This window comes from Grampus griseus (genome assembly GCF_964374135.1).
Source record: "Grampus griseus genome assembly, chromosome: 13".
NCBI lineage: Eukaryota > Metazoa > Chordata > Mammalia > Artiodactyla > Delphinidae > Grampus > Grampus griseus.
In genome coordinates this window covers 20,416,069-20,428,211 of record NC_139007.1, presented here as the reverse complement: position 1 = coordinate 20,428,211, position 12,143 = coordinate 20,416,069, and the positions used below count along the sequence as shown (strand labels likewise).

The 12,143-nt window shown below is 36.9% G+C and overlaps 1 protein-coding gene across 2 annotated transcripts in view; it reads right to left on the bottom strand.

Annotated features, from left to right (window-relative positions):
• Positions 1–1,362: 1,362 nt before the first annotated feature.
• Positions 1,363–12,143, bottom strand: part of ZNF292 (zinc finger protein 292) — an 87,685-nt gene continuing 76,904 nt past the window's right edge. For both annotated transcript variants that reach the window (XM_082668617.1, XM_082668616.1), the window contains one exon: positions 1,363–10,801. In XM_082668617.1, coding sequence (XP_082524743.1) covers positions 3,656–10,801 — 7,146 coding nt within the window. In that variant the 3' untranslated portion in view covers positions 1,363–3,655. The remainder of the gene's footprint in view (positions 10,802–12,143) is intronic.

Genomic DNA, 12,143 nt, shown 5'->3' with positions numbered 1-12,143 from the left:
GATAAACTGACCAATCAGAATAATCACCACGTGTAAACAGCTGGTACAGGTGCACTGGTGCACACCTGCTGATTACGAGCCCTGGCTGAATGAATGACATCTTAGATGGCTGTTTCCCAAAACATGTTCCTTAAATCACTAACTTAGTGGGATATACCTAAGTATTAACATTAAAAAATTTTTTTTTAATGTTCACGGTCATTTAAGTCTGAAAAATTCCCATTTTAACAGTTAACATCTTTTCTGTACAGCAGAACCTCTCAGTCTTCAATACGCGGATGTACACTGGATTCGTTAAGGGAAGCTACAGCACGCAGTTTAGAAAACGGCTTTCATCACTGCCATCACCTTCCCACTCACTGCTAGCACACTACACTAAACATCTTGAAAAAGGCTGCCTTACCGCTCCACTTCTTGACACCTCTCACATTCATCAGTCTCTTTCTCAACTCCAGTAACATTCTTTTTTCTGGCGCCCATCAATTTTTTCACGGACTACTTCAAGTCTCCCTGCTCTTAACCTCCAACTTATCCAACCAATCCTCTATACAGTGCCAATTATCTTTCTAAAATCGGTACCTGATCAAACGGTTCAACTGAAATGCATTCAGTAACCACTTGAAGAACAAAACACGATAAAGACTAAATGTGGCAAATAAGAACCTTCACGACCTGGCCCATCAGCCTCCTCAGCTTCAGCTTCTCCAACTCCCTATCTTTCCACACAGACCACCTGCAATACTGCAAACGCACTATGCCACTTCTTATCTCCTGCCTAGAATTCCCCTTTCCCCTCTGAGCAGCCGCCGACCACTCATTGATCTTTCAAGACCCATCTTTCTAGAAACACTCATAACCACCTACCTCTTTTTCCCTGAAAAACAGAGCATTCTCTCGATGTCTCTAGCTTTCATGTACTTTTATCTTAATAACTATAGCAACTGTTTGCTTACCTGATGATCAAAATTTGCCTTTGTAAAACTCTGTCCAGCCATTTAAAATAATTAATTATGCTGAATTTAACATTGCTGAAAATTTCTCAAACTGTTACATTTCACTTAATGATGTATTCTGAATAACATGTTCTGATCTGTAAGATTCAAATTCTCTGAATTTAGAAGAGAGAAAAAAATCCATTTTTCAAATGATGAAAACTTAGGCAACTTTACACTGTTGGAAGAAAATATCTCAAAGACAAGAGATTGAGGAAAATTATACCATGAAAAATATATACTTTTTGATACTTTTTTAATACTTAGGCATTACATTCTGTATCAAATTTTACCAACATGCTGTTGTTCTATAAATTCATTATTTTATACCATAATTTGATTTTTCTGTTCCATGCTAAAAAGCCCACTATTCCATAATTACTTTTAGCATACAGTACCTGGAATATAAAAAAAATTAACTCAATGTTGGCAAACTGCCCGCCCCACCCCACCCCCAACATGTAGGAGAACAATTACAGAAGTTCTAGTGGTTAATTTTCTTAAGCTAATGAGCAAAAGAAAAGCCCCAGTACACTGGCATTTTCCCTTAACAGGCTCATCACTACATTCATCAGAAATAAACCTACTTACTGCTGTACTATACAGGGCAGTTTGCCAAATGCCTACCTTTTAAGATCTAGGTCAACTTCTAAGAAAACTGTACGGAAACATTCAGTTGTTAACAAAAATTTAATATTAAAACGACTCAAAGTTATTATTAATTTAGAAAAAAACATGTATTAATCACCCATAAGAACAACTTTTATTTTAATAAATAACAGTGGGCTTACCAAAGGATAGGGATTTTAATGTGTCAAGTTTTATGCATATTGGTAATAAACCTTAAGGAGGTGAAACCAACTATTCAATATAACCCATTCGGCCCTAAAAATAAAACTATAATACTTTAATAATAAAACTTAAAAAAATATTTTCCAAAAGAAAATAATTCACTCCTTGACCATGCTTATTTATTCAGAGAACCAGCAATTTCAGTTAATGTTAAGTGCTTCATTTTTCCTGCAAGTCTGATGTTGCACAGGGAATATACACAATTTCATATCACAATATCATCAATATCTCAGGCTAATAATATTGTGAACGCAACTGGTTTATAACAAAGTCAAAAATCAATGCTACTATTTATGGCAAACAGAAACAAAAGTAAATTTGAAAGGATGTTTTCTTTTGTTTCCAGTACTGATTTTAATTGGAATTCAAAGGAAGGTAATAAACTCTCCTGAAATAACCTCTATCTCTGGCCGTAAATCCACAGTATAAATATGGTGAATAAAGCTAATCTATAAGAGCTAACTATATACTGAATAACCAAAATAATCAATTGTAACAACTAATACTGCTCTGGAAGACCAACCTAATGAAAAAAGTATCATTAGATATGGTGGGAAAATACAGACAAATCTGTACAATCTAACATCTATAAACAGTAAAATCAAAACATCCAACTTCCTTATAGAAAGTGTTTCATCTATGTAATTATAAATGTTTAAGGACTCTTGCATTTTATAAACACAAGATGGGCTCACTTTGATGATACCAATTTTTAGATTTATAAAAATGTTTAAAAAAATCTTTCCACAAAAGTTTATACAGTTTAAAGCTATACACCAATCTATAAATCTCAGAAAATGGGGGAAAAAAACCGAACAAATAAAACCCAAAAACCTTTATAAGATCACATGTATAAAACAAGAAATGAAATGTGATTTTATTTAAGGCAATACTGGGCTACTTCACAAATCACCACCTCAAATATTTACACTGCTCCACACTACTAGTTTCTATCACATTCACAAAGGATTTTTTTTTTAAATACCAAATGTTTAAAATCTTTGATGTAGTAAATTCTTTATTCACATTTCCATTATATTTCATGGAATCATAGTAACTATATCCAATTAGAAGCACTGAAAAGAAAACTGCAGCTATAGGAAATTGCTAAAGAATCTGCTTTAATTTCACATGAGTACCACCCAAAAAATCCTGGAGGGTAAATTTACAAAGCAGAGCAAGGTGTTGATATAACGTGCCTACTTTGTGAAAAGTAATTTTTTGAGATAGTCTTGTAAATAAATGTTTTATGTAAAAATCAATGAACTATGGCAGAGTTTCTAGTTTTAGTTAAAAAAATTCTTAATTTAAAACAATAAAAGAACAGTTTTAAAAACTTGATCACTTAGTTAAAAATTAAAATTCCAAATATAAATGTGTCATTTAATAGTTTAGACTTACACACTGCTGGTGGCAGCAAATGATTTACAATAATAAATATATACAAAAAAGGTATCTACAGAGTACTGTTACACATGAGCAGTGACCCGGTGAAACATATCAATCACACAGATAATTCAGTTTAGTTCATGGAAAGGGCAACTGGCTGATAGAAATTTGAGGTTTAGCTCGACTATTTACAGTAACTGAAATATTGATTCTGTTCCTCAAGTCCCATAGGGATAAAAAAAAGTTTTACATGACAAATGTCATGTTCATTTTTTTTCCTTTTCTTTTTTTTCTCTTTTGGCCAGGTTAATTCATGTCAGCAACAACAAAAGAAAAAGAAAAAGGTTACACAATTCTAGCATGCTTGATGGCTTCCTATTTAAAATAAAACTGTAAATAATGTATTAATAGCACATGAGTTATCAGTTCTGCCCTCTCCCCGTGGCTTTGCCCATACTGATTTCTTTCATAACAGACACATCTGGATCATTTGAATGCACTTCAAGTTTTTTCAGACTGACGGTAGGTTTCATTTCCTGAAGTTGCTTTAAGACAAGCTCAGTGCAATTTTTAAGAGTCTTGTCTAAAACAATTTTTACATTATCACTGCACTGAAGCTGTGATGGATTGGCAAACTGTACAAAGGTTTCACTTTCTTTACAAGAACATATATGATTTCCACTAGTCACAGCAGTCTTGTCAACATTTTTTCTTGCATTTGAATGGGATCCTTTTTTATTCCCACTATTTGGATGGTCTTTGTCAGTATTTTTCTTCTGCTTCACTGCAGACTCCTCAAGAAACTTCAGAAATGATACTTCGAATCCCATTGGTTTAAATGAGCTCCAGTCAAAAGAGGCAGGATGCTCCTCAGTGGTTTGTATTGCAACAGCGGTTTCTTCTTCCTTGTGCATACTACTGAACTCAACTGCCGGTGCTGGTTCGGCTTTTTCAACTTTCCTCTTTTTATTTTGGGAGACATTTTTTTCTTTATTAACTCTCTTCAAATTACTTGCTTTTTGTTTTTCTGACTGGCAGGGGTTATCTTCCTGAAAGTCTTTACTAACATTTGAAGAGGTCTGAGCTTGGGTCTCCACACTTGTGTTGTCTTCATTTATTAATTTGGTAATAAATAATTCTGTTAGCTCATCCACTTCATCTTTTTCATTTTTTTCAACTTCCTTCTGTGGAACTACAGTTGTTCTTGAGTTATCACTGCTCTCTGATATACCCGTGTCAGAATCTTTCACATCACTCTTTTCAACTTCTTGCTCAGAAGTTTCCTTCAATTGTGAGTTGCAACACCGTTTGAAGACAATGAGGAGATTGCGGTGTTGTGATGTAAATGCCTTAGATAATTTATGGCATTTATAATGTCTAATTATATTGCTTTCGCTTGTAACAACTGACGTACACCCCTTTATCATACATGGATACTGGGTGACAAATCTGCTCGTACACTCAGATAAGGCATCATTTCTAGCCTTTATAGAATATACATGCTTCCCACGTTTCAGAGAATAAGGCTTATTTTCTTCAATCTGCACAATCTTTGCAGTCTTGTTTTCCAAATTATTTTTTTTCTTTCGTTTGGTCTTAGGCATTTTGGTTCCTTCCCTTCCAGATCTGTATTTTGTCCCCCGGTGTTTAGACTTTGTCTTTTCTTGGTTTGCCTTGCTTGATATGTTTTCCTGACCAGGTGTTAATCTTCTTGGCCGAATCAGATGAGCTTTATGTTTGTCATTATGCTTATTAAAAATGTGTCGGAGGAGATTGGACCGGGTTGCATATATTCGGTCACAGCCTTCACAGTCACACTTGTATATGCCATCTTCCTCAGTTTTACTTCCCCTTGCCCCAATTCCATGATCTGCCTCAAGATGAACAACATAGTTCAAATATGTGGTAAATGAAGATTTACACTCTGACTGATCACATGGAAATTTCCCAACATCCACCGAAGCAGTCATACTTTCAATTTCCTCAGGAGACATCTCGTGAAGTTTCATGTAGTGTTGTATTAGGCCAGTAATTGCTTGGAAAATTCGAGAGCAGTCACTCACCTGACATCGAAATTCTTTCACAGTCTGTTTAGTTTCAATTTCTTCACTGTCTTTACCAGCTTCGCTTTCCTCTTCAACCTCTGCAGAAAATGCAGGTAGATCTGATTTGTGTACAGCCTGGTAATGCAGAATTAAGTTTTGCTGTATTGTAAAGGCAGCAAAGCAACCCTGATGAACACATCGATAAGGTCTGTAGGGACTGTATCTTGTGGGAAACTCAAGAGATTGAGAAACTGGCTTCTTGCGTTTTCTCTCCTCCTTTTCTTTTTTATGTCTCCTAACTTTCCGTCCTTTGGTTTGTACATTTGTGAGAGAATTTGTATTACATTGTTCTGAAGTAACGGTCATCACTTGTGAAGAACTTTCTGTTTTATCAGGACTTTTTTTTTCTAGAAGTTGTTTTTCTGGGATCACTGCTATATTACTGAGGGTATTTTCCTTCATTGTACCCAATTCTAAAGCAGGCTGGAATTCCCTTTTATTTTCCTCTGTCATAGCTAGCTGTCTTTTTACTTGTGTAATTCGTGGGGCTGACGAATTTTCACTCTGAGATTTTCTTCCATAAGGCCTTTTTATTTTTAACTTTACCATTTCTTCTGTTGTAAAATGATGTACCAACTGACAGTGTGCCCGGAGATTCGAATTTCTCGTAAATGTCTTTGTACATGTAGGTACTACACATTTAAATGGAGCAAATTTCAACTGATTCTTCTTAATTTCAAGAATCATCTCTGGAGTGTACTGATGAATTTTACCGTAGTGCTTAAACAGTGCATCTTTTGTCATAGCACTGTAATTACAGCCTTGGTTTTGACACACAAAGGGTTTATTAACTCTGTCATTAAACTGAATGTTGCTTATCATTTCAGAAACTGGCTGAACAAGTGTGACATTTGGAATTGGTTTAACAGGAGTGGGAGTCAGTGTCACTGACGTATTTATCAGTACACACTGGGGTGCTGGAGAGGACAGGTCGTTTTCTAATTTTAATTTCTGTAAGCCTTCTAAAATCTCCTGTACTTGATCCTCCTTATGTAATATTTCAGGCTGAGGAATGTTACTTTTTGTCGGCATGACACCTATGAAGGAAGAAAACTGAGAAGAATCGGATAATTTGTTATTTTGTACAGTGTTTACTGAAGGAAGCTGAATGTTATAATTTATTTGAGCATTCTGTGATGTTTCACCAATACCCTGAGATCCACTTTTTACCTCAAGTATTTGAGAATTCATAGCACTTTTAATAATTTCAAGAGTTTTTTCAAAGTTTTGTATAACATTGTCTTCAGAAATCTGCAAATCAGAATTTATTGAAGGTGCGCATGAATTCAAAGCCATCATTTGGGAATCACCATTTTCAGTTTTTAATGTTAAGGGAGCTAACACTGTATGGGACTCAAGACTGGTTTTAAAGTTTTCTTTCACATCAGTTATAAACAACTGATTGTCAACATTATTTAACTTCTGTGTTAGATTTTCCACCAAACCCTGAGGTTCACAATTAGGAATTACAGTTGAATGAAGGTTAGTAGTGGGTATCTCAATCCTCTTTGCTATAAGTCCCATTGCCGTTAGGTCACTTGTTACCAAGTTTTGGGGAGCATTAGGGGCAATTAGTGGAGGAGCAACTTTCTTTCTTCTCTTAGAAGCACTGTTTCCCTTTTTATTTAAATGACTAGACCTTGTGTTCTGAGGACCACTTATAACGGAAACTCGTGAACTGTTACTGATAAAATTTTGTGATGGCCCACTAGAATTAGGGAATGAACTAGAGCACAGACCATTTCCAACAGTCTTCAGTAGTAAGTCATTTGCTGGAAAAACAGGCAAACTGTTGCATTCCTCAATGGAGGAAGTTTTGGAGTTTGGTGTCCTAGTCTGGTCTGTCAGCAGGGGGTTTGCATGGCATACAGTCTGCAGCAGGGGTGGCACAGGTGGATTTGGCATCACTGTTGCATTTACTGGTGCTGGGTCTGAGACACAACCTGGGGGGACATGAGAGAGCACATCGGCACCCTCAAATGTACTGGGAATGCCGGCAGTTTCCAAAGCCTGTTTAATAATTTCGCTTCCCTCTTGACTAACACTTGTATTAAAGTTAGTCACACCACTCCGAGGAAATGTATTTGGTAAAAATGCTGAGGAGCGATTTTCAGCAGCAAGAAGTTGCAGGAATGATGGATCTTTAAAACATGCTCCTGGACTGAAGGTAGACTGCTGCGGCTGCTGCGAGTTTACTGCATTTGTGGAGAGAATCATGCTGGCAAGAAGAGAAGGCTGCCCGTTACTCTGCAGAAGTTCTTGAGCAATTTCTGCCCCATCCAGTGGTTTACAGTAAGATCGCTTAGACAAGTGTCCACCCAGAGATCTGGGGTTAGTGAAAGCCCTGTAACACCTGCTGCAGATAAATTTCCCGTCTCTGATAATTGCCGGCCACTTAGCCCTTTTGTTGTGCTTGGGTTTTCTTTCCTTCCCATTTGGGCCCTGCCCACGGTCTTTTTTCACTTTTTCCAGTGCAGACTGTTGGGCACTGGTGCCACTGAAGTCATTTCCAACATTGACTTGTGAAGGAAAAATTGCATTCTCACCATTACCTCCCTTTAGAAAAGAGGAATTAGTGTTCCCTTCGATCTGTGAGGAAAAATGGTTTGTATTATTTTCCAGCTGGGAAAAAACAGAATTAGTCCCACTATCTGCTGGTGAAGGGAAGAGAGACATTGAACTACTTTCTGCAGGTAACGGAAGGAAAGGATCTGAGCCACTGTCGATATTCAAAGGCAGAACTGTTTTGGTTAGATCTTCCATTTGTGCTGGCAAGGTAGTACTAGATAAATTTTCCATTTGGGAACATAACATACCACCACCTTGTTCATTTTTATCCTGAGAAGGTATATTTGGATTTATGACACTTTCCACTGAGGGCAAGAGTGGAGCTGACACATTTGCTAAATGAGCTGGGAAAATGGAAGGTGAGACATGCTGCAACTGATTAGAACAAGTAGGATTCCCATTGGCTTTGGTCTGTGGTGTAAAAAATGCATTATTAGAGCTGCTCACCTGTGATGGCAAAAAATAAACAAACTTTCCATTATTTGGTGTATTTAAGTTGTTAGCTTTCTGACCCCTTTTGCTTTTGCGTTGCATTTTGAATGCTGCATACTGGTCGGGGTGTGCTGTCTTCATGTGTTTCCCAATACTCTGTGAAGAGTTATAGGTTCGAGTACATCCCTCAACCTGGCAACTGAATTTCTGAACTGGTGCTTTTGGAGGCACTGATGGAGTTCCTAAAGAATTACTGAGGTTGGGCTGTGGTGGAACAAATGTGATACTTTCTAATGTCTTCAGAGGTAAATTATAAAGATTGGACGATGTTTTAACATTACCTCCACATTCAAACTTGGCAGTTGGTAAATTGTTTTGAAATCCTGCCTGATTTTGCACAGAAAAGGTCATCAGGTTGTTCACTTGTCTTTCTAAGTTTTGTGGAGTAAGGTCATCTATTTTGAGGGCTTCCGAATCTACTAAAGAATTCTGAGTAATCTGGGCTTCATTAAAACAAGCCTGTTCTTTTCTCTCTTGGAAACCTGTATGACACAAATCATTACAAGGGTCTTCAACTGGTGTATGTAAGTTTGTGACCAGTGATTCACCAGTGCCTTGCACAGCTGAGTTTTCTTGCTTTCCAAAGTTATCCTCGATCCCCTGATTGAGGGATACCTTAATAGACACAGCTACCTCACTGGCCTGAAGCAGAGGAACAGGGGCAGGGTTTTCCAAACCATTTGGCAATGGTCCATCAGCTTGCTTGAGCTCTGAAGCAGAAATCTGGTCTTGTTTGGTCACAGGTGATTCTGCCTTGCTTTTATCCCAAGCACCACTTCTATCTGCTGGGAAGGTGTTTTCCATGTTATTTTCTGAAGGAAGCACAGATCCTTCTTTCTTAGTGTTCCCTTCTGCGTTCTGATTCACTCTGGAAGGCTGAACAGAATCTCCACAAGAATTAAGTTGGTCTTCAGGAGGCAGCACTTTTTCAGGAGTACTGTGATCATCCAGATGCTTTTCTAGTTCACTCTGAGAACGATAAACTTTACCACAACCTGTGAACTTACAAGTATAGGTATTATAATGTTGTGCTTCATGATCATATAGTAAATAAGCTTCTGAAAAAATTCTGCCACATTTAGGAAACATGCACTTTGCTCTAAAGACTTGATGTTCCTTTCGGTGGGTTAAGAGCTCTGCGTAACTATTAAAACCGGCCTTACATTTCATTTGTATACAGATATATGGTTTACTGCCACAGTGCATTTGTAAGTGATCATTGAGATGAGTAACACTTACAAAATGCCGTCTACAGTACTGGCAAATAACTTTTTTGCTTTGCATTTCAAGAAAGCGCTTGGCATCTTCATTATCCTTATGTCCCTTTACATGAGCAATTAAATTTTTAAAGTACTTAAAGCCCTTTTTACAAAAAGTTACAGGGCAATTGAATTCATTAACAGGTACTGGTTTCTGGACTGGGATCACCTCTGGCTCATAAGATTTGTCTTTGTCATCAGTTTCATCATCTGAACCATCATTATCATTAAACACTATGAAGTCTGTTGAGTAGAGACTATTCTTCTTGATAGGCCGCTGTTCCTGCTTGGCCACAGCATTAGTCTTCTGATTCTCGTTGGTAGTTGTGATCTTAGGAGGCCTTCCCAACCTCCTTAATGGTTTCATAGCTGCTAGTCTCTCTTTACTAGATTGTTTAACATGCAATGTGACATGAGGGACGAAAGTTTCTTTAGAATTAAAGTTCTTTGCACATATGGGGCAACTGTAAATCCCATCTTTGTAATGTTTTTGAGCATGTCGTACTATTCGATGACCAAGGAATTCTTTGTCACATAGCACACAATACTGCATGTAGGCTTGCCAGTTCCTGAACCTAGCAGATATAAATCCCCTCTCTCTTAATTGTTTTATCTCTCTCTTTTTCTGCTTTTCATCACAAATGTCTCTAAGAAGGCCAGAATTAGCACCAATTCCACCATTCATGGAAGTTTCTTTACTCTCTTCCTGATAGTCTGCTACTTTCTCATAAACCTCACTGTCATTTAGTTCATCTATTGAAGACACAATGGATGCTTCTTCTCCCATTAATGCAAGACATTGTCGTTTTAAGGTTTTCCAATCCCAGAATTCTGGATCAAAGGGCCACTGAGTTTTCAATACAAGTAAGAGCTCACAGCGTAGAGAATTTGGTATTGGAAGATTCTCTTCATCATATTTCTGGTCTGGTTGGTTATACAACATTTCCACAGCATAATATGCATCTACCGTAGGCTCAATAAGAAATTCACTCAGTTGACAAGCACGTTTAACTTCCAGATCATCAGGCAACAAGCATGAAATGGTCTTGCAAATAGATATTTTCACTTCAGTATTTTCTGTAGGTTCCAGGCGAAGAGCTTTTACACATAGTTCTATACAAGTGGCAAGTCCAGCCCCTTCAGTCTGTGAAAAAGCAAGTAAGAAATGTTATCTTAATTTACACTCATCAACAGATTTGTGAATTTAGTAATTTTAAAACTGATGTTTGCTTTTCTCAAATTTTGCAATAGCCAATATATGCAGATACCCCCTTCCAAAGCATTGTAGCTGTGTGTGTGTGTCTATGTGTGTAATGAGCTGTAGAGAATAGCAGAAAAAGCATAAACGTTGGGAGCTAAGACATGAGTATAAAATCATCTAACGGCTAGGCAAACTTGGACATTATTTAACTTCTCTGACCTTTCATATCACAATATAAAAGAGAGATGAAAACAACACAAACTTCATGAAACTGCTGTGAGCATTAATAGATATTGTGTATCTGAAGTAGTTGGTATAGTTTAGTATTATGTCTGGCACACATTAAGTGATCAATAAATGTCATTAACTTTATCACAAATTTCATTTCCTAAGTTTATATTTACAATCCTTCTGAAACAAAACCCTTAGTCCAATTGCAAAACTGAGAATGTCCCCATAATTCCTAACTCGTTAGTAATGAAAGGAGATTTTCACATTTAAGAGAATAAAGTTATCTGTTCCTTAATATTGGGAATTCTAGTTCTATCATAAATTTGAATGCCAAATCAGCTACCTCATGGTTGGACCATCTTTTTTTTTTTTTTTTAAGATTATTTTTGATGTGGACCATTTTTAAAGTCTTTATTGAATTTGTTACAATATTTCTTCTGTTTTGTGTTTTGGTTTTTTGGCTGTGAGGCATGTGGGATCTTAGCTCCCTGACCAGGGATCGAACCCACGCCCCCTGCACTGGAAGGCGAAGTCTTAACCACTGGACCACCAGGGAAGTTCCTGGACCATCTTAAGAATTAGGAGTAGCAGGAGACACAATAAACTTTTTTCCTTTTGAATTAGCATCTTGAACTATTATTATAATATAGCAGTAATAAAGGTAAGACTCATGTGAAAGATACATGTAATGAAGAGATAAAAATGGGTTTTACAAGGCTAAAAGAGAACAAATATATGAAAAATAAGCCAGTCACAAGATGTGGTCACATTCATGGGAATGAAATATGTGTGACATAAGATCAAAGGGCAAGAAAGTCAAAAAAGGTCCAAGAAAGCTGAGAGGATCTGTATTTTTACAGGTTAAGAAGGAAATAAAATATTTTACTAAAACAGAAGCTTAGATTTGTGGGCCAAAAGGAAAGTGAGTGAAAGAGGCTGAGATGCTAACGGCCATCTTAATGTTATAAATACATTTGAAACCTTAAGAAACAAGGCTAACAAAACAAACTATGTCAAAATTTTTATTCTTCTGAGTTTTCATCTTTGTGTGTGT